Here is a 26,481-nt window from a genome sequence, read left to right as displayed (position 1 = left end):
CACAATGGAATATTACACAGCCATTAAAAAGAATACATTTGAATCAGTTCTAATGAGATGGATGAAACTGGAGCCGATTATACAGAGTGAAGGAAGCCAGAAAGAAAACCACCAATACAGTATACTAACACATATATATGGAATTTAGAAAGATGGTAATGATGACCCTGTATGCGAGGCAGCAAAGAAGACACAGATGTGTAGAGCAGACTTTTGGACTCTGAGGGAGAGGGAGAGGGTGGGATGATTTGCAGGAATGGCATTGAAACATGTATACTATCACGTAAGAAACGAATCACCAGTCTATGTTCAATGCAGGATACAGGATGCTTGGGGCTGGTGCACAGGGATGATCCAGAGAGACGATATGGAGTGGGAGGTGGGAGGGGGTTTCATGTTTGAGAACTCATGCACACCTGTGGCAGATTCATGTCAATGTATGGCAAAACCAATACAGTATTGTAAAGTAAAATAAAGTAAAAATAAAAATTAAAAAAAATAAAAATAAAGGTACAAAGGTGAAAAATAAATAAAATAAATTTAAATTAGAAAAAAAAAGAATTAGTGCTAAAACCCATATTCATCTACTTACTATCCAATGAATAAATGTTTTCTTCAAAAAAGTTTATGACACTGTAAAATGAACTTCTAACCTTCAAATTAGCAGGATATCAGAAAATAAGAAAAGATTAGGCAAAAAGTATTACATGCTGGCTGCAAGGTCAAAACTCTCTTGGATCAAGTTGTACCACTTCCAAACTGTGACCTTGAGTGAGGTACTTCAGGCCTGAGTTTCTATCTCTGAAAAATCAGATAATAATCACAGTACTGCCCTATAGGGATATACTGAGAAAATACAGTACAAAGTGGTCTGTACAGCTTCTTGCATTTAATAAATGCTCACAACATATGGTTGTTATCACTACCAACACAACCAAGAGAGAAACATAGTATTAAAAAATATCTTATTTTACTTTATATGGTTTATAGGTCTTCTAGTTAAACTGATAAACATATATCATAAACCAAGAGCATACATCACATTAAATCAAGAGTCAGCAGGACGGGAGCTGACTGCGGCTCAGACCATGACTCCTTATTGCCAAATTCAGACTCAGAGTGAAGAAACTGGGGAAAACCACTAGACCATTCAGGTATGGCCTAAATCAAATCCCTAACGACTATACAGTGCAAATGAGAAATGGATTTAAGGGACTAGATCTGATAGACAGAGTGCCTGATGAACTATGGACAAAGGTCTGTGACACTGTACAGGAGACAAGCAGCAAGACCACACCCAAGAAAAAGAAATGCAAAAAGCAAAATGGCTATCTGAGGAGGCCTTACATATAGCTGTGAAGAGAAGAGAAGTGAAAAGCAAAAGAGAAAAGGAAAGATATACCCATCTGAATGCAGAGTTCCAAAGAATAGCAAGGAGAGAAAAGAAAGCCTTCCTCCGCAATCAATGCAAAGAAACAGAGGAAAACAACACAATAGGAAAGACTAGAGAGCTCTTCAAGAAAATTAGAGATACCAAGGGAACATTTCATGCAAAGATGGGCTTAATAAAGGACAGAAATGGTATGGACCTAACAGAAGCAGAAGATATTAAGAAGAGGTGGCAAGAATACACGGAAAAAATGCACAAAAAGGATATTCACAACCCAGATAATCACGATGATGTGATCACTCACCTAGAGCCAGACATCCTGGAATGTGAAGTCAGTGGGCCTTAGGAAGTATCGCTATGAACAAAGCTAGTGCAGGTGATGGAATTCCAGTTGAAGTTATTTCAAATCCTGAAAGATGATGCTATTAAAGTGCTGCACCCAATATACCAGCAAATTTGGAAAACTCAGCAGTGGCCACAGGACTGGAAAAGGTCAGTTTTCATTCCAATCCCAAAGAAAGGCAATGCCAAAGAATGCTCAAACTACTGCACAATTGCACTCATCTCACATGCTAGTAAAGTAATGCTCAAAATTCTCCAAGCCAGGCTTCAGCAATGCATGAACGGTGAACTCCCAGATGTTCAAGCTGGTTTTAGAAAAGGCAGAGGAACCACAGATCAAATTGCCAACATCCGCTGCATCATGGAAAAAGCAAGAGAGTTCCAGAAAAACATCTATTTCTGCTTTATTGACTATGCCAAAGCCTTTGACTGTGTGGATCACAATAAACTGTGGAAAATTCTGAAAGAGATGGGAATACCAGACCACCTGACCTGCCTCTTGAGAAATCTGTATGCAGGTCAGGAAGCAACAGTTAGAACTGGACATGGAACAACAGACTGGTTCCAAATAGGAAAAGGAGTATGTCAAGGCTGTATATTGTCACCCTGCTTATTTAACTTATATGCAGAGTACATCATGAGAAATGCTGGAGTGGAGAGGGCACAAGCTGGAATTAAGATAGCTGGGAGAAATATCAATAACCTCAGATATGCAGATGACACCACCCTTATGGCAGAAAGTGAAGAAGAACTAAAGAGCCCCTTGATGAAAGTTCAATTAAGTTCAGTCGCTCAGTCGTGTCCAACTCTTTGCGACCCCATGAATCGCAGCACACCAGGCTTCCCTGTCCATCACCAACTCCTGGAGTTCACTCAAACTCATGTCCATTGAGTCGGTGATGGCATCCAGCCATCTCATCCTCTGTCATCCCTTTCTCTTCCTGCCCCCAATCCATCCCAGTATCAAGGTCTTTTCCAATGAGTTAACTCTTCACACGAGGTGGCCAAAGTACTGGAGTTTCAGCTTCAGCATCAGTCCTTCCAATGAACACCCAGGACTGGTATCCTTTAGGATGGACTGGTTGGATTGCCTTGCAGTCCAAGGGACTCTTAAGAGTATTCTTTAACACCACAGCTCAAAAGCATCAATTCTTCAGGGCTCAGCTTTCTTCACAAACTCACATCCATACACGACCACTGGAGAAACCATAGCCTTGACTAGACGGACCTTTGTTGGCAAAGTAACATCTCTGCTTTTGAATATGCTGTCTAGGTTGGTCATTACTTTTCTTCCAAGGAGTAAGCGTCTTTTAATTTCATGGCTGCAATCACCATCTGCAGTGATTTTGGAGCCCCCAAAATAAAGTCTGACACTATTTTCCCATCTATTTGCCATGAAGTGATGGGACCAGATGCCATGATTTTAGTTTTTTGAATGTTGAGCTTTAAGCCAACTTTTACACTCTCCTCTTTCACTTTTATCAAGAGGCTTTTTAGTTCCTGTTCACTTTCTGCCATAAGGGTGGTGTCATCTGCATATCTGAGGTTATTAATGTTTCTCTCAGCAGTCTTGATTCCGGCTTGTGCTTCTTCCAGCCCAGCATTTCTCATGATGTACTCTGCATATAAGTTAAATAAGCAGGGTGACAATATACAACCTTGACGCACTCCTTTTCCTATTTGGAAAGTGAAAAAGAAGAGTGAAAAAGTTGGCTTAAAGCTCAACATTCAGAAAACTAAGATCATGGCATCTGGTCCCATCACTTCATGGCAAATAGATGGGGAAACAGTGGAAACAGTGGCTGACTTCATTTTGGGGGGATCCAAAATCACTGCAGATGTTGATTGCAGCCATGAAATTAAAAGACGCTTACTCCTTGGAAGAAAAGTTATGACCAACCTAGACAGCATATTAAAAATCAGAGACATTACTTTGCCAACAAAGGTCGGTCTAGTCAAGGCTATGGTTTTTCCAGTGGTCATGTATGGTTGTGAGAGTTGGACTATAAAGAAAGTTGAACGCCGAAGAATTGATGCTTTTGAACTGTGGTATTGAAGAAAACTCTTGAGAGTCCCTTGTACTGCAAGGAGATCCAAGCTGTCCATCCTAAAGGAGATCAGTCCTGAATATTCATTTGAAGGACTGGTGTTAAAGCTGAAACTCCAATAGTCTGGCCACCTGATGTGAAGAGCTGAGTCACTGGAAAATATCCTGATGCTGGAAAAGACTGAAGGCGGGAGGGGACGGGGACAACAGTGGATGAAATGGGTGGATGGCATCACCAACTCAATGGACATGAATTTGAGTAAACTCCAGGAGTTGATGATGGACAAGGCCTGGCTTGCTGCAGTCTATCGGGTTGCAAAGAGTCAGTCACGACTGAGCAACTGAACTGAAGAGTCAGCAATTTAGAGCTCACCAGCCAAACCTGGCCTGCTGCATGTATTCATAAAGTTTTATTGAAACATAGCCACAACTATTCACTTATATATTATCTATAGCTACTTTCACAACACAGTGTCAGAGATGAATAGCTGTGAGAGAGACTGCACTGCATGTCAAGCTGAAAATATGCACTTTCTGATAAAACAAAGTTATCTTTGAAGACAGTTTAGTCTAGTGTCCAAAACTGAACTTTTAACTTAATTAGTAAGAAGTAATTTTTTGGTAAGTGGACCCTAGGATCTAAAAAGGAGGTAACTGTTATTCCAAAGAGAACTCATTATCCTTTAAAGTCATTAGAATATCCTCTACTCTTTCAGAGGTATTTCCTTGTCTAAGGTCAGAAGGAAAACTGAGAGAATGTTGCTAGTGAATGTATTGACTATTTATAACATAGTCAGTTCTTTTTACTCATAATAGTCATACAGAGTTATCATGAAAACTAACCTGGCGAATAATAAAACTGCTCCTGTGGAAATACAGGGTTAGACACCTGGGATTCTCTGGTCACAGTATCTTCATCAACAAATCAATATAGAACCTTGTTTTACACGTTTTTCAGCTGAAAAACATCTTATTTAAAATATATTGCTGCTTTGGCAAAAGAGACACAGATGTATAGAATGGACTTTTGGACTGTGAGGGAGTGGGAGAGGGTGAGATGATTTGGGAGAATGGCATTGAAACATGTATACTATCATGTAAGAAACAAAGCGCCAGTCTATGTTCGATACAAGATACAGGATGCTTGCTTGGGGCTGGTGCACGGGGATGATCCAGAGAGATGATATGGGGTGGGAGGTGGGAGGGTGATTCAGGATTGGGAGCTCGTATACACCCGTGGCAGATTTGTCAATGTATGGCAAAACCAATACAGTATTGTAAAGTAAAATAAAGTAAAAATGAAATTAAAAAAAATAAAAAATAAAATAAAATATATTGCTGCTTTGTTAACATTTAACTTATGACCAAAGGGCACTTCTACTTATACTTAAACTAAGCTTATTTAACATATAAATTTTCTCCAAAAGGCAAAGGACAGCCTTCTTGTACTTAGGATCACTGGCCAGCACTTCAGCACTAATTTAGTAAATTAAGTAAAAATAGTAAAAAAAAAAATTAAGTAAATACTTAAAAAATTAAGTAAAATAGTAAATTAAGCAATTAAAAGCACAAAAAACTGGAAAACATGGCACGAAATAGACTGTTAAAAGGACATTGTTGGCAGTATGTGAAATAAGAGGGCAATGTCACTTTCTTTGACCTCAGCTGGGACCACGTGATCAGGAGATCCATTTTACTGCTTTCTACATGTTAGCGAATGACAGCAAATGTATCACATGGATTGATTTGATACAAATAAATTATTTAAGGTAGGAAAATTTACAAATATGGAATCCATGAATAATAAAGACTTTCAACAGACCTGTGAAGGAGAAAGATATCATGCCCATTTGCCAGAAGAGGAAACTGAGGCACAGTACATTTAAATAACCTGATTAGAAAGTTATCCAGTTAACAAGTGGCTAAGATGAGATTCAGGTTTATCTCTCTGATTCTAAAGCTCAAGTCCCAAGAAAATTCAATTCAAACAGTAACTATTATAATCAATGCAAAAAGGGCAAGTAATTTAAAATTAATTCATTATTATACTTCATATTTTCCTTCACTTGCTGTCTTGAACTGTTCAACAATATTCATGTGCATTACAAAGCAATAACAATTCCCTACACACACATCTTACGAAAATTTTAATATAACACACACATATTTACAAAATATTTTAGCAAGTTATTAACTTCCATAAGTTTCAGTGCCCACACTTATAAAAGGAAAATAGTCATTATATATCTAAGAGTTTGGGGAATAAATGAGATATTCAATATAAAACATTTAGCAGCGTGCCTGACATAAAGCATGTAATAACTGTTTGCCACAATTATTAGTAATATAATTCAGAGGTCTGGGACAATAAGAATTCTGCCACTGAACTGATGATTTTACCTCTGTTTAGAATAATTACATGGTCAAAGTTAGTCTAATAGTTATAAGGCCTTTAACAATACAAAAGAGCTAAAGAGTCTATAGCTTTTGTATTTTAATTACTTGTTCCTGCTCAATCTTTTTTTCCATCCTGGAAGCCAGCTCTAGAGTCACATGTCAAAGAAAAGGACAAGCCACACATTCTTATTAAACTCTATTTACTCCATGAGATGATGTCAGCACAACCATACTAACTTCCTCTGGCAGGCACCAATGAGAACCAGCTTTTCCTTTTCTTGTATCTACTAACTACATCTACTTTCTACTATTTAACTCTGCTTTCTTGGTCTTTGGATTTCAATCAGATTACAAGGATTTTTATAATCTAAAGAACAAAACTTTTCATTCAAATGTATATACAGTACAACATAAGATTCTTTTTTAAAAAATAAAGTAGCTAATTTACAATGTTGTGCTAGTTTCTGATATTTTCTCCAAGTCCATAGCTTGTCTTTTCATTTTGTTTAAGGAGATCAACCCTGGGATTTCTTTGGAAGGAATGATGCTAAAGCTGAAGCTCCAGTACTTTGGACACCTCATGAGCAGAGTTGACTCATTGGAAAAGACTCTGAAGCTGGAAGAGAATGGGGGCAGGAGGAGAAGGGGATGACCCAGGATGAGATGGCTGGATGGCATCATGGACTCAATGGACGTGAGTCTGAGTGAACTCCGGGAGATGGTGATGGACAGGGAGGCCTGGCGTGCTGCGATTCATGGGGTCGCAAAGAGTCGGACACGACTGAGCGACTGAACTGAACTGAATTGATGCTTTCCTTTGCTGTGCAAAAGCTTATATGGTTGACTAGGTCCCATTGTTTTTTTTGCTTTTATTTCTATTGCTTTGGGAGACTGACCTAAGAAAATATTGCTATAATTTATGTCAGAAAATATTTTGCCTAAGTTCTCTTTTAGGAGTTTTATGGTGGCATGTATTATATTTAAGTCTTTATTTTTGTGTATAGTGTGAGGGTGTACTCTAATTTCATAGATTAATAGAAGACTCTTTCAACAAAAACCAGATGACAGTTATTGTATATAGCTGTTTTCACTCTTGTGAATGTGAGTTTGACTCTATTTCATTTAAAGAATTAATCATTTCTCAAATAAATACTATTTTTTCTTCAACAACCTTGAATCCTAGAGTAACTGTATGGAAGATAAGCAAACTCCAAAGTTCTGGTATGAGAAGAGAAAGCTCTTATTTGAGTACGGTCACACACTACTACTTAACAGTGGAATCAGCATGGGATTTCATACTTTACCTAAGCATCCAGTAAAAGTGATGTTAAAAATCCAACCTTCTTATATATATACCTTATATATACATTATATATATATATACACATCATACACACACCTACATACACTCAACCATAAAAAGAACAAAGTTTTGCCGTATGCAACAACATGGATGGACTTGGCGTGCATTTTGCTAAGTGAAGTGAGTAATACAGAGAACAAATGCTGTATGATATCACTTCTGTGTTGAATATAAAACAATACAATAAACTAGTTGATAAAACCAAAAAGAAGCAGACTAACTGGTATAGAGAACAAATCAGTGGTACCAATGAGGAGAGGGAAAGCCAGGGGGTCGGGGGGGCAACATAGTGGTATGGGGTAATTTTAAAAGGGGTTTTATAGGATTATATAAAATCATGTGTATGAAATTTTTGAAAATTGTAAAGCATTATAGAATATAAAGAATCTTTCATTCAATAAAAAAGTAAAAAAAAAAAAACTCAACCTCTTAAAATCCAAACTGTAACCAAGAAATCATGTGCTCAATTCAGTATTCTTTTTCTCAGCTTTATACTTCTTTTCTGACATCTATTTCCACTACTATAAAAATTGAAAGATGCAGGTGTAAAAAAATCAGGTGACCAACCAGCAAATGGGTAGGTAATTTACTTAACCCTCCTTGACTCCATTCATTCACATTTCAAGGAGGTCACCACTTTCCCTCCCTCTCTCAGAAAACTGTTTGTGGTCCTATGAAAGACTGAAAACTACTCTGAGAATAAAAATATGACATGAAAATTTAAGGCTTTACCATCTTCAAGCAACTGCCCTATGAAAGTGAAAGTGAAAGTGAAGTCGCTCACTCGTATCCGACTCTTTGTGACCCCGTGGACTGTAGCCCAACAGGCTCCTCCATCCATGGGATTCTCCAGGCAAGAATACTAGAGTGGGTTGCCACTTCCTTCTCCAGGGGATCTTCCTGACCCAGGGATCAAACCCAGGTCCCCCGCATTGCAGGCAGATGCTTTAACCTAAGCCCTATACAATGTACCAAATAATGGCTTCTAAACTGAATCATTTATATGCTGATTATCATCTATGCTTTATGCCTAAAAATTAAAAAAATATATTCTTAATCTTTTCACCATAATGGCCTCTTAGTGGTGATTTTCTTCCTTCAGAGACCTCATGCTTTGAAAGATAATGGCTATCAATTACATTTATTCATAATTCATCCATTTTTCCTATTTTAACTCAAAGTTATTTGTTACTAAAATTTGTTTTCTGAACAGTAAACAGCAATACTTGTTCAATGAAATACTGATGATATAGAGTGCCTATGCACTCTCATTACAGGTAAATACAAGGGAATCACACTGTATTATTTCATTCAGTGGATATCTCTTGAGGATCCAGTACTGAGTAGGCAAACACTGGTCACCAAGGGTATTTGGTGAATAAGATGGAAACAGTCCCTGCTCTCATGAGGCAACTAATCTACTCTAGACTTACCTTCCTCAAAATAGATGGAATTCACATTTCACTAAGCTAAATTCACAGTAAAAATATATAATATCTAATCAGTTAACATAAGTTAATAACTAAATAAATTGCATATGTTTATGGGAAAATGATTAATTAAATCAATCTCAGAATTAAGATGACCCAATACATTTATTTTCCTCAGTTGTCTCATTTTATTTACATAAGATCAAGAAAACAAGGTTAAAGCTGTATGCATTGTCTTTCCTGACTACAAAAGGAGAACTCTCTTCCAGCTATTATTATTCATGGCATTAAAGAAAGTCCAAACAGGAAAAATAATGCACAAATTGTGAGTTTCAAAAATGATATATTTTACCTTTTCACTTATGCAGGTCAAGAAGTAACAGTTAAGAACCAGACATGAAACAATGGACTGATTCCAAATTGGGAAATGAGTATGTCAAGACTGTATATTGTCATTCTGTTTATTTAACTTCTATGCAGAGTACATCATGAAAAATACCAGGCTAAACGAAGTACAAGCTGGAATCAAGATTTCTGGGAGAAATATCAATAACCTCAGATATGCAGATGACACAACCCTTATGGCAGAAAGTAAAGAAGAACTAAAGAGTCTCTTGATGAAAGTGAAAGAGGAGAGTGAAAAAGTTGGCTTAAAGCTCAACATTCCGAAAACGAAGATCATGGCATCTGGTCCCATCACTTCATGGGAAATAGATGGGGAAACAATGGAAACAGTAACAGACTTTATTTTCTTGGGCTCCAAAATCACTGCAGATGGTGATTGCAGCCATGAAATTAAAAGACGCTTGCTCCTTGGAAGAAAAGTTATGACCAACCTAGAAAGCATATTAAAAAGCGGAGACATTACTTTGCCAACAAAAGCCCATCTAGTCAAAATTATGGTTTTTCCAATAGCCATGTATCAATGTGAGAGTTGGACTATAAAGAAAGCTAAGTGTTGAAGAATTGATGCTTTTGAACTGTGGTGTTGGAGAAGATTCTTGAGAGTCCCTTGGACTGCAAGGAGATCCAACCAGGCAATCCTAAAGGAAATCAGGCCTGAATATTCATTGGAAGGACTGATGCTGAAGCTGAAACTCTAATACTTTGGTGACCCAGTGCAAAACTCTGACTCATTGGAAAAGACCCTGATGCTGGGAAAGATTGAGGGCAGGAGGAAAAGGGCATGACAGAGGATGAGATGGTGGGATGGCATCACCAACTCGATGGACAGAAGTTGGAGCAACCTCCAGGAGTTGGTGATGGACAGGGCAGCCTGCCATGCTGCAGTCCATGGTGTCACAAAGAGTCGGACATGACTGAGTGCCTGAACTGACTGGCTGATCTTTATTAATCATTTAGCCAGTCAATTATCATTATCAGATAATTAAAGCTACAACTGCCTGTCAGGTTTGCAAGTCTTCCCACAGAAAACAGAAAGGAAGTAGGAAATGGCATCTAAAAGAAGCTGAAGGAATTTCCTGGCAGCCCAGTGATTAAGAATCCACACTTCCACTGCAGGGAGCTTGGGTTTGATCCTCAGGCAGGGAATTAAAATCCCGCATGCCACGCTTGTGGTCAAAAAATATAAATAAAATAAAAGAAGCTAAACAGACTCAGTCCAGCAAATCTTGGATGCTCTTCCTCCCTCCATGCCTGTGACAAGGAGAATGCTTGGATACTCTCTTTTTTAGGTTCTTAATTGTGAAATTCTTAGAGAAGAAAAATAATTTATCTCATTTTACAAAATTAAAGTAAGACAGGAAGATATCAAAACAGTGCATTAAAACAGGCCATTTCTTGTTGATGTTCTTATTTACATGTAGGCATTTTTCTTTCCCCTTGGCTAAAAGGATTCCTTGTTCTCTTTCATTATATTTTACTTACTGTATTTGTTATTTATTTATTTTCCTGGTCAAAATTCACAAGGCAGCAATGCAGGCTGGTTGTGAACACATCACCTGTTTGCCATGTTCAAGATAAGGCTGGAAGAGAATAGAAGACGGTAACACTATGCAAATTCTAACAACGGCAGACATTGCAGTGTTCTGTGAGGAGTAAATACTCATGAACACTGAGAAGAGATATTATATTTCCACTCTAATTCACAAGGCATGGAATATGAGACATGATCTGATCACAGAATGAATAAATTATGGTATGTAATAACACTTAAAACTACCAGAATGACCAAAAGGGACTTTTAAGATCACCTGGTACAAACCCTCCTGGTATGGATGCCGAGTTTGCTCATCTGTGTGACCTGGAGTATCTTAGCTCAACTTCTCTACAGTCACCACGGGCAGACTCACAATCTATGAGTCTCATAACTCCTATGACTCTCTACTTAATAAACATACTTCCCTGCAGTACCATGAAGCCAAAAGACTTTATTACAGCTAACCTAAAAAAAAATCTACTGTTTCTGAAGTAAAGAATAGCATCCAAAAAACACATCTCTGCCCTGGAAGTTAAAGACATGAATTCTACTTACAGCAGGGCTGCTTAGCCACGCTGAGTAACATACGAGCTGCAGTGCAAAGTCTGAAGTGGTGCAATTAAATGATAAGAACCAAATTCTTAAATAACCTACAATAAACATGTTTAACTTTCCATTAAGATACAGTGATGAAGATGGAGGCCACAGGGTTATGTTTGTAAGTTCAGATTTGTGCAATTCTTCAACAGAGAAGGGAGAAAATTTTCGCCTCTCATTTTGCAAAGATGAAAGGAAGACAAGAGATATACAAAGGATTACATTAATACAAACCAGTTCTGGCTGGTTTGCTCTAATTAACTGTTTTATTGAAAAGAATATTCAAAGGATTGCCTTTCCATCTCTGAAAATGCATCCTCACTTTAACATTCTTTCCAGTGAACGAATCCTCACAGAACCCTACCAGTTAGGATGGTGTGACTGTCACTGCGCTTCATGGAAAAGATTGATCAGCAAGAATAATCTGTCCCCCACCCCTATGACCAAAATCACCAACTCCTGGGAGGAAAATTGATCCAAGTAACACCACAGCTACAATCCCCATTAAATTACGAGAGCCTAGATTAAAACTTCCTATTTTAAAACACACACACACAAATATATTTTATTGTGGCTTCTTGACTTCAGTGTTTGATAGGGAATAGGGAAGGAGACAAATTCCAGTTCACTGAGCACAGGATGACACAGTTCAGATCAGTTCAGTCGCTCAGTCGTGTCCGACTCTTTGCGACCCCATGAATCACAGCACGCCAGGCCTCCCTGTCCATCACCATCTCCCGGAGTTCACCCAGACTCACGTCCATTGAGTCTGTGATGCCATCCAGCCATCTCGTCCTGGGTCGTCCCCTTCTCCTCCTGCCCTCAATCCCTCCCAGCATCAGAGTTTTTTCCAATGAGTCAACTCTTCTCATGAGGTGGCCAAAGTACTGGAGTTTCAGGATGACACAAGGTTTATGAAAAAAAGTCTAATAGTGAAGGTCAGGGGAAGGAAAATGTTAAAGAGCATTTGATAAAGAGGGCAGAGAAATGCACCTGTGAAATCAGTTTTCTCAACTTTCAATTATGTCCCAACACTTTGATTCTTATCACCCTGAATTTTTCCTCTTCCTTACAAAGTGCCGGTCACCATGTACTTCCTGATAGCTCCTCTGCCCTTGATTTTGCAGTTTTGAGGGCTGGGTCCTCTCATCTCCTTATAAAACACTTTTTTCAAAGAAGCTTCCTCAACCATAGCTCCCATCAAACACTTCAACTGATGTAAAGCCTGTTTTTGATCTGTTCTCTTAACAGTCTCATGCATTCCTGCTTTCACCAACCACTTGCGTGTTGCTGAGCAGATTTATCTCCAGTCTTCTTCTCACCTGAAATCTGAAGCATCAACACCCAAAGCTTGAGGACAAAGGATTTCGATCCTTTCATATGTAGAACAGATTTTCACTAGTCTGATTAGATCTCTGTGTTTAACCTACAGAAATGAAACACTGAAGGCAGACTCTAACTTGGTGACACCGATGTTATTCAATCAAAAGACATCCCAGTGTTTGGAGTTGTCTTAGGGCCCAGGAGAGGATGACAGCTCCTCCCCTCTTGGGAAGAATGAAACAAGACTCTGTTCTAAATTAAGAATCAGAAATTCTTAGTTTTCTAGTTGGAAACTAGACTAGATTCTAGTCTCTACTGTTTAAAAAAATCAATATTTTTCTACTATTACTACATGCTAAATAATGAATGTACACTATAGGCATCAAGCACCAACAGTTTTCTAGACACAGGGGAAAAAAAGCCCTAAGCAATCCATTGTATTTGAGGATATAACTACAAATGTGCCTTAAATTCAAAATGTTTTTCCCCTCCCTTTCAGAAAAATAGACACGATTAAGGATAAAATTTACAATAAGGTCATCAATCAATTAAAATAAGCCACCAAGCAACATATTTGAGCCTTTAGATGCTATCTTATTAAAAAAAAAATCCATTTACCTATAGATCTGCATAACATTTTTTCAAGAGGTAATGTAAGATGCACGCAATGCCTCAAGAAGGGGCCTAACACTTGTTCAACAAACACTGGAATGCTGCCCAAAGAGATGGGACACCATACAGGTGAAGAACATGGACCCAGGAGCTAAAATGCTCTGTTTCAAGTCCCAGTCCTGCCTTTGACATATCTTTGGGAGATAATCCAAGTACCTACTTCACAAGGTTGTTAGGATACCTGGATTTGAGAGAATACATGTAAACCATTTACAATCATGCTGACATAGAGCAAGTAAAGACTGGCTATTATAATTTCTATTATTATTTTCAGTAAGCTACATTATTATATAATTATGATTCTGGACACCATATTTATTATTTCATTTAAGGCCCTCAAATACCTGCAAACAGATGTCTCCAGATTCAAGTCCTTGATATAACACACTGGAGCCTGTAAGACTGGCCAGCATTATCTGTCCCTGCTCACTTCCTCCCTGAGCACCATCCACACATACCTGCCCGGGCCCCCAGGAAACCCAGTGCTGCCTCTAAGCTGCATCTCCACCCATGCTCCCTCTGCCGCAAATGCCACTCTGCTTCAAGTTCATGAAGGTCATCCTTGAGGATTCACCTCAGATCCTCAGAAAATTAACACATACAGCCCATTAAGTAAGGCATTTAATCCCTGTCTCAATTCTAAATCAGGACACAATTTTTCACATGAACCTGCCAAGGGTCAGATAAATTTCCAAGGTTATTCAGTCTGCATTTCAAACTCACATCTGCTTTGCTGTGAGGTCTCTTGACTCCCTCTGAGCATAAGTCAGCCCTCCCTTCTTGGCAAGATCACCCTAGGTATTTGTATCTATCTTGCACTTTGCCCCTATACTAGAAATAATTTATTTCCCCATCTGCTCCCTGATTAGAATGAAAAGTCTTGGAAAATAGGAATCTAGTGCTCATTTATGGAATATTTTTGGATCCCTATTGTCAAGAATATAGGAAATATTCAACAAATGTTTAGTGAATGGATTAAAACTCAATAAATAGCTGTGAACTAAATATTTTGCTCAAAACATACATCTGTTGCAGATCTGGGGTTTCATCCCAGGTATATATCATGCCTGCCCATGATCAGTAGGAAGTCTGGGACTGGACACCCATTTGGTAGTGCTTCCATTGAGCCTTACAGAGCAATGAAATTAGCTAAACCATAGCATAAGGAACAACATATAAAAATTTCCTAAATTAGCCTGGCATTTGTGTTTAAATCTGCGTTTCCCCAAAAACATTATCTGCAGAAATTAGCCAAAAGGGTGCAACTACACATTGGATAAAAGAGTCCTATAATCATATACACTTGGGAAACACTGGGTAAAACAGAATTCAGTTAAAACACAGTAAATGTTCCATAAGTAATTACCATGTTTCTCAGAGACTTTATTATGAAAATGTGCACTGCAGCCCTTCATCAAGGGGATATCGCAGTAGCCGTTTTTAAAAAGTATTGGCATTTGTTGATGTATGGCAAAACCAATACAGTATTGTAAAGTAAATTTTTAAAAAAGTTGGATTAGAATAAAACATCAGCACCTTGGTGGGTGTTCCCAGCTTGCCTCAGGCACTAAGACACAGAATGCAATTTGAAAGTAATAAACTTATCAGTCAGAAATACTTGGCATTGAGAGCAGCCAATATTTATAACAAGTTTAGGTTCCCAGAGGAGAACCTAGAACACATTTAAGTTGATGGGGGAGGGGATTTCCACCCGCCTGTACACTGACATAAAATCTGAGCCTGCAGACCTGCTGCTGCTGAGTCGCTTCAGTCGTGTCCGACTCTGCGCAACCCCATAGACGGCAGCCCACCAGGCTCCCCCGTCCCTGGGATTCTCCAAGCAAGAACACTGGAGTGGGTTGCCATGTCCTTCTCCAATGCATGAAAGTGAAAAGTGAAAGTGAAGTCACTCAGTCGTGTCCAACTCTCAGCGACCCCATGGACTGCAGCCTACCAGGCTCCTCCGTCCATGGGATTTTCCAGGCAAGAGTACTGGAGTGGGGTGCCATTGCCTTCTCCACCTGTAGACCTAGAGCCTCCTAATTCTCAATGTCATAAAGCATCAAAATTGGATGGGAGGGCTCAGAAAATTAAGCAATGTCCATCCTATCTCCCTGCAGTGAAGTAAATAACAATTTAGTTTGTTAACTGGTGGTTAAATTTGATTCAACAAGCCTTCTAGAAAGAGATATAGATATTTTTGTATTTGTACAAAGCTTCTGTTTTCTATGCCTTTCCATCCATCCATTCATCCATCTACCCATCATCCATCCATGAGCCAAGCAATGAAGTGCCCCCCTGCCAAAAAAAAAAAAACAATCTGCCCTCATCCCATTATCTCCTTCCTTATACTTAGGAGGAGAGCGAAAAAAAAAAAAAAATGTATTGGCATTTCTCAACAAAAAAAACCTCTCAACACCCTTTGTTTACATGAAATATTGCAGAACAGAATGCAATCACCATTCAATACCAATGTACTCAATTTTCCCAAATGTCCTGGCTGCCATATCAATAACAACTCCACACAACTGAAACAGGCTATGTATTGAATCCTGGGGAAGTGCCTACACTTCAAAGAGCTGCTGCTGCTGCTAAGTCGCTTCAGTCGTGTCCGACTCTGTGCAGCCCCAGAGATGGCAGCCCACCAGGCTCCCCCGTCCCTGGGATTCTACAGGCAAGAACACTGGAGTGGGTTGCCATGTCCTTCTCCAATGCATGAAAGTGAAAAGTCAAAGTGAAGTCGCTCAGTCATGTCCGACTCTTAGCGACCCCATGGACTGCAGCCTACCAAGCTCTTCAGTCCATGAGATTTCCCAGGCAAGAGTACTGGAGTGGGTTGCCATTGCCTTCTCCTTCAAGGAGCTATGATCCCCCAAAAAGGGATTTTTAAATATCCCACCCAGGAAGCTAAAACCAACTCCCCTTTCCATGACAATCCTTCCTCTTCTTTTAGTCCAACTGGAATCAAAAATTATTGATTCAAACTGTCACCTCTCCTTCACCTTAAGGCCCATAAAATGTAGGTTATAACAACAGCTCTGAGAGACAAAGTGAAAATAGGAAAACAACTGTATTAAAGGATTTTTTAATATCTAAATATAGCATTTTAAAATCTAAGAGCCAAATGTCAGTTTATACAAATAATGAACTATAAGACTAAACAATGCCCACAATACTATGACTTGATGCTAACATAACAAATCAGATTACAAATACCTTAGTCATCCCCGATTAGAAAGCAATGTGTTAAGGTTATACTTGAAGTCACAGGCTGAGAAATATGTGAAGTAGTAGACAACAGAAATACACACTCCCCAAAGGAAGAGATATCTTGCTATGTTTTTTTCTTCCCTTTGGTGTTCCAGACATGTCTGAAAATACATAAGGCAATAGGAAAGGAGCTCTTTCCTCGCTCCTAGTAGCCAGGCTTTTATTTATAAAGTTTAGTTTGAAACAAAAAGTCCCTTTTCTCCAATGTGGTTGGTGAGAGTAAGAGAGAGGAGGAGGAGAGAAGGTATCCCACCCAGGAAACCATTCCAGAATGACTATTGCTTTTAATAATCTAAGAAAGTCAAGCAAACACTCAGAGAGTCAAGGGAAGAGTTTTAAAACTCTTGCGCAAGAGGAAAGTGATCCAACAGTAGAGAAGGGATGGCGTTGGGACCGGGGTTATATCGCCTCATTTTGGGAGGAAGTAACAAGTGCTATATTCAGGAACGACATGCTACCTGTAAGCTGTGTCTGAATGACACCAACACCTCCAATGGTGGATGATGTCCACAGACATGAGACTCGGCACCAGGACTTGGAAACGGCAGCAAAGTTTTCTGGAGCTAAGCCTGGAGCCGACAGAAAGAAATGAAGTCATCTCGGTGGCCTGCCCAGTGCAGCACTGCCTAAGACACTGAGGACTCCACAGCAGAGGGGTCAGGAGGACAATGGGAAGCTGTGTCAGTTAATAACCAGAGGTCTCTCCCTCCCATTTCCTGAGTGCAGCAAGCCTCAAGCTCACATACAGTCTAGGGATGTAACACAACAAAAACTGAAGCCTGACTTACTTCACTCAGAGCCATGCAACCAGAATTTACAGGATTTATTAAAGATAAAGATATAATACAGCTTGCCCATCAATTTTATTTTTTAAAATGTACAGTTGCTACATAAACATCTCTATAATTCTTTTCCTAAGGAGAAGCCTCAGGTACTGTTTATTTCTGAGAAAGAGGGAAAGATCTAGCCAATTAATTTGGAAGATTCTACAGGAATTTCATCTGAGGCCGCATTCTGGGTTTTGCTTCACTGAGAACAGTGGGGTCTGGGGAAGTTATGTCTTACATAAGCACTGCCCTAAATATTTTTCACTTATGTGAAGCAGACATGTTAACTTTTAAATTTTCTTTTAGATGGCCCCACTGCTGGGCCATATCATCACAACATAACTGCTGAGTCTACTGCCTGTGGGCATCATCCATCATTTCAGGTTTGGGCATCATTCACACACAGCTTGCAGATAGCAAGCTGCTCCTGAACCCCAACGTTTCTATCCTCTTTTATCCTGAAGCACACGTTTCTAATATCTTCCCTTGAAGATGGCCAGTGATAGAGCTATATGTACCCCCATGCCAGCTTATATGTCCAGATAGGCTCTGGAATCAGACATGTCTGTATCTGGCCGCATATCTGCCATATCCTGCCTATATGACCCAACCTGCAGTAACTTACTTCACCATCTTAACTCCGAGTTTTCTTATCAGCAGAGACATTGACATTAGCTATCAGAGAGGGTTGTTGTGAGGATACAATGGAAAATGATATGAAGCTCCAAGCACGGTGGTTAGCCTATCATCCATATATGAAAAATGGTAGCTATTATTAGCAGTAGAACATCTAAGCCACTGAAGGAATATTCAGTTATTATCATAACTGCCTTCAGCAGTGCTTTGATGGCCAGTAATGTGCTAAGCACCACGCTTAATGTTAGGAATTGACTGAGCTTCTAAGGTAATTGCCTCTATTAAGTTTCTTGTGAGTTTCAAAATAACTTGCCTTTATCATATAAAGAACAGTCACAATCAGAGGCCAGACTAACAACCTCCAGAGCAGATATAACTATAGTATACAGAAATACACGTAAATTCAGATTTCAGACAAAGCAAGATAAAAAATGTCCCAGCCATCTCATAAGTAGTATCATTTTAGGCTACCATTTTAAAAGTAAGTACTATCATCATTTAAAGTGATTTACAACTAATAATGACTTTACTATATCAAGTTTTTAGAGTAGTTCTAGCTGGCATGTCAAATTCATAACATTATCTGTGGAAGATAATAATAAATAATGAGCAAAAAACATCCTTGGCAACAAACAGAAATAATTCCTAGTCAGACATCAATTCTGAAGCATATTTTTGAAATTTTGGCCAATGAATTTAATTAGTGGTATGGCTGGTAAGCTGATTTGTAGTGTTCCTCAATTTCCATCATGTAAATACTCCACCGTAGCCCATTTGAAAGGAACAATCAGTACTCAAAAGCCAGTGCCAGTCAACAGCAGCACTGCTGCTGAAAACAGTTCCATTCAGTTAGTTCTTCAGTCGTGTCAGACTCTTGTGACCGCATAGACTACAGCATCGCCAGGCTTCACTGTCCATCATCAACTCCCGGAACTTGCTCGAATTCATGTCCATTGAGTTGTTGATGCCATCCAACCATCTCATCCTCTGTCGTCCCTTTCTCCTCCTGCCTTCAATCTTTCCCAGCATCAGGGTTTTTTTTCAAATGAGTCAGTTTTTCACATGAGGTGCCAAAGTATTGGACTTTCAGCTTCAGCATCAGTCCTTCCAATGAATATTCAGGCCTGATTTTCTTTAGGATTGACTCGTTTGATCTCCTTGCAGTCCAAGGGACTCGTCAAGAGTCTCCTCCAATACCACAGTTCAAAAGCATCAATTCTTTGGAGTTTAGTTTTCTTTATAGTCTAACCCTAATGTCCATATATGACTACTGGAAAAACCATAGCTTTGACTAGTTGGACCTTTGTCAGCAAGTAATGTCTCTGCTTTTTAAACTGCAGTCTAGGACTGTCATAGCTTTTCTTCCAAGGAGCAAGCATCTTTTAATTCCATGGCTGCAGTCACCATCTTCAGTGATTTTGGAGCCCAAGAAAATAAAGTCTATCACTGTTTCCAGTGTTTCCCCATTGACTTGCCATGAAGTGATGGGAACAGATGCCATAATCTTAGTTTTCTGAATGTTGAATTTTAAGCCAACTTTTTCACTCTCCTCTTTCACTTTCACCAAGAGGCTCTTTAGTTCTTCTTCACATTCTGCCATAAGGGTGGTGTCATCTGCATATCTGAGGTTATTGATATTTCCCCTGGCTATCTTGATTCCAGCTTAAGCTTCATCCAGTCCAGCATTTCTCATGATGTACTCTGCATAGTCGTTGGAAAAGACTCTGATGCTGGGAAAGACTGAAGGCAAGAGGAGAAGAGGATGACGGAGGATGAGATGGTTGGATGGCATCATCAACTCAATGGACATGCTGCTGCTGCTAACTCGCTTCAGCCATGTCTGACTCTGTGCGACTCCATAGACGGCAGCCTACAAGGCTCCTCTGTCCCTGGGATTCTCCAGGCAAGAACTCTGGAGTGGGTTGCCATTTCCTTCGCCAATGCATGAAAGTGAAAAGTGAAAGTGAAGTCATTCAGTCGTGTCCAACTCTTCAAGACCCCCTGGACTGCAGCCTACCAGGCTCCTCTGTCCATGGGATTTTCCAGGCAAGAGTACTGGAGTGGGTCACCATTGCCTTCTCCCAATGGACATGAGTCTGAGTAAACTCGGGGAGTTGGTGATGGACAGGGAAGCCTGGTGTGCTGCAGTCCATGGGGTCGCAAAGAGTCAGACAAGACTGAGCGACTGAACTGAATTCTGCATAGAAGTTAAATAAGCAGGGTGCAATATACAGCCTTGACGTACTCCTTTCCCAATTTGGAACCAGTCTGTTGTTCCATGTTCGGTTCTGTTACTTCTTAACATGCATACAGATTTCTCAGGAGGCAGATAAGGTGATCTGGTATTCCCATCTTGTGAAGAAATTTTCACAGTTTGTTGTGATCCACTCAGTCAAAGGCTTTGGTGTAGTCAATAAAGCAGAAGTAGACATTTTTGTGGAACTCTCTTGCTTTTTCGATGATCCAACAGATGTTGGCAATTTGATCTCTGGTTCCTCTGCCTTTTCTAAATCTAGCTTCAACATCTGGAAGTTCTTGGTTCACATACTGCTGAAGCCTTGCTTGGAGAATTTTGAGCATTTCTTTGCTAGCGTGTGAGATGAGTGCAATTGTGCAGTAGTCTGAACGTTCTTTGGCATTGCCTTTCTTTGGGATTGGAAAGAAAACTGAACTTTTCCAATCCCGTGGCCACTGCTGAGTTTTCCAAATTTGCTGGCATATTGAGTGCAGCACTTTCACAGTATCATCTTTTAGGATTTGAAATAGCTCCACTGGAATTCCATCACCTCCACTAGCTTTGTTAGCAATAGTGTTTCCTAAGGCCCCCTTGCCTTTGCATTCCAAGAAGTCTGGCTCGAGGTACGTGATCATACCATCGTGGTTATCTGGGTCATAAAGATCTTTTTTGTACAGTTCTTCTGTGTATTCTTGCCACCTCTTCTTAATATCTTTTGTTTCTGTTAGGTCCATACCGTTTCTGTCCTTTATTGTGCTCATCTCTGCATGAAATGTTCCCTTGGTATCTCTAATTTTCTTGAAGAGATCTGATACATTCAAAATGCTGACACACTCCACCTCAGTCGGGTTGTTTACAAGGGAAACAAGGAATTAGCCCATAAGGAAAATGTAAATATAGATAAAAGATATACAGATTTTTCAGAAAAGTGACAGAAGCAATTTTGCAATGAGTTAATTCCACAGGCAATACTCAGGATGTTTCCCTTTTAACTGGAATCCTCCCTGAGAGCTGGTCCTCTCTCTGCAGAGGTGGTCACATATACCCCAGCCATGGATCATCTCCTTCACTGGCCCCACTATCCTCCCAAGATTCTTGCTGGACACGAGCCTTTCCCTAGCTAACCTGAATTTCTCAGGTTCTCTTTATATTCATTTAATATCATTCACCAAGAAATAATGGCTTTCTCCTCTAATTTTCCTAAGACATACCATCTTCCCGTCTCTCTTTTATTACTAAATCCACACCTATGCTAAAACTCCTCCAACCAACCATGGAGATAGTGTTTTCCCATGAAGAGGAAGGAATTAGCTATCTGTTTAATTAATTTGCTTATCTGCTTTTTCATTTGGGAACAAAAGAAGTCAGCTTTTAGGAATACCATTTGGAAGACTGTAGAAAAACCAAAATAATCTTTGTCTTCTGGCTTTGAACTCTAGAATACCACAAGACAACTTTACTGCAGGATCTTATGACTCACCAAATTCAAGGGTTTTTAAAAGTAGAGTCTATAAATGAAAATTAATTTAATGACATATTTCTGTTAATTCATGTTACACTTCAAACCTGCTTAACTGCTACAAGACAAGCTGTTGAATATGATAGACAAATTCTCTAATTTCTCTGTACATTAAAAAGGCAAATTATAATATTTCTATGGCTAAAACAAAAACAAATCCATTGCCAGGTGAGAGAGTTCTATAGATGTGTGTTGGGGAGGAAAGCACAACAATGTAACTGTTCTTAATGTCACCGAACCTACAAATGACAAAGATGGCACATTTTACACAATGTGTTTAACAATACTATGTGTACCAAATGCTATTTATGTGTAGCAAAACTCTGAAAAGTCCCTTAAAATTTAAAGAAAAAGTCTATTAAATAGAAATTCTGCCACTCTGCCCTTTAGAATTTCAAGTAAGATAGTAAACCAGATTTTTTAGGACAAATAAATAAAAATAACACCCCTTAATATAGCCTGCATCTCCTTTCAGACTTCAGACCTAAGGGCACTAGGTGTTGAGAAAAGATGCTTCTGCTCTGCTGGACAACAAGGCTCTTTTTTTCCAAGGTCTTTTATAGGCATCACAGTTAACTTCTCAGGCTCATATGAAGGACTTATGGTTTAATTGGGAAAAAAGTCAAAAAGTCAAAACATACTGCATTCTTTGCCTCTCACTGGGTCAGGCAGGCCAGAGCAGTCCACTGCGGAGTTCGGAATGGCAACTCTCCACCTGGAGCCACTGCTATCACATTCTGTATATTCAAAGTGGTAATCTTTCTGCAAATAATCACAGACAAGTCTTTGTTAGAGCCAGTTTTAATGGGACAACTGTGCTTTCTCAGTCACTCTCAAACCTGCCTGGAAGCCTCATTCCAAACTGTTCTCTCTGGTTGATCCTCATTCTTCTGAGACTCCATCCATATCATGCAGTTTTTTGATAAAAAAAAAATATATCATGACACAAATGAACTGACTTGCAAAACAGAAAAGGACTCACAGACTTAGAAAACAAACTTACAGTTGCCAGGGGCAGGGGTGGGAGAGAGGGACAGTTAGGGAGTTTGGGAAGGTCATGTGTACACTGCTACATTCAAAACAGATAACCAACAAGGACATACTGTATAGCACATGGGACTCTACTCAATGTTATGTGCCAGCCTAGATGGGAAGGAGGTTTGTGGGAGAATAGATACATGTATTTATATGGTTGGGTCCCTTCACTGTTCACCTGAAACTACCACAACATTGTTAATCGACTATGTGTGTTTAGGTCGCTCAGTCATATCTGAGTCTTTGTGACCCCATGGACTATAGCCCATCAGGTTCCTCTGTCCATGAAATTCTCCAGGCAAGAATATTGGAGTGGGTTGACATTTTCTTCTCCAGGGGATCTTCCCAACTCAGGGACTGAACACAGATCTCCCACACTACAGGTGGATTCTTTACCATCTGAGCCACCAGGGTATAAAAAATAAAATAAAAATTAAAAGTTTAAAGTTTGAAAAAAAAAATGTACAATACAAGGTGCTGAGGCTCTGAAGAGGAACATGACAGCCATACACTTAATGGTGTGGCCAGGGACCTGTAATCTCACACACCCAAAAGGCAACAGCACATGTCCCTATTTTTGCAGGCTTCTTAAGATCTGAATAATTGATAGATATGAATATATGAGCAAAATAACCCTAAGAAATTGAAAGCTGTCACTGTCCTAAGTTTTTCAAAGAAAGAAATAAGAGAATTGTTCCCACAGACCTAATTTTTCACTCCGTTTAAAATTTAGCAGACGGCATAATAATTAATCACCCAAATACTAATTAAAAGACTACCAAATTTTAAAGCAGCTCTTCCAGGCTCAATATATCCCCACCACAGCAGAGTATCTTCAATCACTGACTGTAAAATAGACCATTTACTACAGTCGCCAAGTAAGACCAACCCACTTGTCTCTGGCCCTTGGTTCCTCTGAACTCTGTCTTCACGTTGACCACCCCTGCTCAGAGCACATCACTGAGACCTTGAGCTGATAGGAATGAGGAAAAAATTTAGCATTTTGTTTCACTGCAGCATTTCAAGAATGACAGAAGCTATAAATCTAGCCCAAAATATTTTCAGCTCAATATTTTAGAAGTTGCTAGGTGGTTTCATCTACTCTGTTTATTAATAACAGGAGTGAATAGAAATATTATCACATAATCATCAGAAAACTAGGTGTGGGAGGTAGGGAAGTTTGTGTGCGTGTGTGTGTGTGTGTGTGTGCGCGTGTGCATGTGTGTGTAAGAAAAAATACCAGTTAAGAGGCAGGTTCTGGAATCAGGTCTGAGTTTGAATTGACATCCTATTCTTCCACATACCATCAATGTGCTATACTGGACAAGCCACTTTACCTCTCAAAGCATCCACTTTTTTCATTCGTAAAATTAGAATAATAGTATTTCCTATTTTGCATGGCTTTGCAGCAGTAAAATGTTAGCCAGGTTAAGCTACACTGAGTTAGCACTTATTAGTGGTAGAATTATTCTTCTTCTTAAAGGCAATGTGGGTACAGAGAATGATATGCAGGAAGGAACTAACCAGTGGTAATAAGGTAAGGCACAAACTACCTGCATCTCTGTTTCCCCTGCTCCAATATCTGCACACTCTTAGAGATAAAATGAAAAGGGACTGAGAGGTAAAGAAGGTATAATCACTGAGCCGGGAGCCAAGGGCTTTATGCTGTATTCAGCAGACTCTCTCCCAGAAATAAGATTCATTATATCCTTCAAGCAATCATCTCTAAATAGGATTTTTTTCAAATAGGATTTTTTTTTTCTTTACAAAGCTTGGTAACAAACAATCTGAGATTATATTATTTGACAAGAATCTGGATTTCTAATACGTTTTACTGCCAATTAAGAGCAAATCTACACGTTTAAAAAAAATCAATAAAAGCCTACAAATAGGAAGGGCTTTCCAGAAGGAAAGACGGGAAGAAGGGAGGAAAGGAGAGAGAGAGGGAGGGAGGAAAACACAATGAGGTTCACTAAATTTGACAGCATACAAATGTTAAACACTATACATCAGAAGTCGTCCTAAACAAAAGCAAAAAGTAAACAACAAAACGAACTGCTGAAGAAACATACAGCAAAGGTTAATTAACTTAAGAATACCAGGTTTCTGAGTTCTGCAAATGAATGGTGGTGATGGGTATACAACAATATGAATGTACTCAACGCCTCTGAACTGTACACTTACAATTATTAAGGTGCTAAATTTGATTTATATATATTTCACCATAATCTTTAAAGTATAAAATACTGGGTTTCTAAAAATCAGTAAGGAAAAGGACAAATAACTATTGGAAATATGGTCAAAGAACACAAGCAGTTCATTAAAGAACAATACAAATAGCCAAGTATATACAATGCAGGAGACCTGGATTTGATCCCTGGGTTGGGAAGGTCCCCTGGAGAAGGGAATGGCAACCCACTTCAGTATTCTTGCCTGGAGAGTTCCACAGACAGGGAAGCCTGGAGGGCTACAGCCTATGGGGTCACAAAGATCTGGACACCACTGAGCAACTAACAAAAAATATATAAACAAAATAAGTTGAACATCGCCAAAGAAATACAAATAATGATTTTCATCAAGTTGACATGGCATTTAAATTTATTTTAAAACTCTCTAATGTAACAGTGCAGTAAACTGAGCACTCATATGCGCTTCCAAAGAGAGAATGAAGTAGTATAGGATTTCTGGGGAGAAAGTCATTCTGTACCAAGAGCTTTAATGTGTTTTAAAAAATTTGACTCCAAAATTCCACTTCTAGCATCTTATCTAAGGTGGGGGGAGTGTTTCATGCGTTCAGTGATTTGTGTACAAAATAGCTCATGAAAACTTTCCTATAGGTTGAAGGAGCATAGTTAAGAGTTTATTATAGAATCTTACATGTACTTTATCTGGAATTTTTCACACATATTTATGTCATTAAATACTCATAATAATTATGTGGATTAGGAAAGACAGTTAACATTATTCACATTACTCAACTAAAACTCAGAGGGGACTTACTCATACATACCCACCTAGTAAGCAACATAGCTGAGAGCAAAACTCAAGCCTTCCATTTATTTACTAGTGTTTTCAGTTTATATAATGCAATTGTGCTTAAAATAGAAGGCTAGTTTTAAAATAGAAGTGGTCAAAGTTTTGAATATAAGAGCCTGATAGTTACAAGTCTAATAAGAATCATAAGGATGTCTCACACTCAGAATACAAGAGGACACAGATAAGCAGAAACCATTTGATTCTCCCTCTATTTCTATATTAGTTTTCTGCAGATGCTGCCAAAAATTATCACACACGTAAGCCACTTGAGACAATAGAACTTTATCCTTTCACAGTTCTAGAGGCAAAAAGTCCAAACTTGGTATCACTGGGCCAAAATCAGAAGGTCAACCAGGCTGACCTCCCTCTGGAGGTTGTGGGGAGAATGCTCTCCATGCCTCTTCCGGTTTCTGGCGGCTGCT

The 26,481-nt window shown here is 39.1% G+C and overlaps 1 protein-coding gene across 1 annotated transcript in view; it reads right to left on the bottom strand.

Moving 5' to 3' along the window:
* ELAPOR2 (endosome-lysosome associated apoptosis and autophagy regulator family member 2) overlaps positions 1-26,481 on the bottom strand; it is a 211,372-nt gene that overhangs the window by 88,355 nt on the left and 96,536 nt on the right. The window contains exon 2 of the mRNA XM_052638923.1: positions 22,630-22,750. Coding sequence (XP_052494883.1) covers positions 22,630-22,750 — 121 coding nt within the window. The remainder of the gene's footprint in view (positions 1-22,629; positions 22,751-26,481) is intronic.

Source organism: Budorcas taxicolor, chromosome 4 (assembly GCF_023091745.1).
Source record: "Budorcas taxicolor isolate Tak-1 chromosome 4, Takin1.1, whole genome shotgun sequence".
In the NCBI taxonomy this organism is placed as follows: domain Eukaryota; kingdom Metazoa; phylum Chordata; class Mammalia; order Artiodactyla; family Bovidae; genus Budorcas; species Budorcas taxicolor.
The sequence above is the reverse complement of the archived record's forward strand: the minus strand, read 5'-3'. Positions and strand labels throughout refer to the sequence as shown.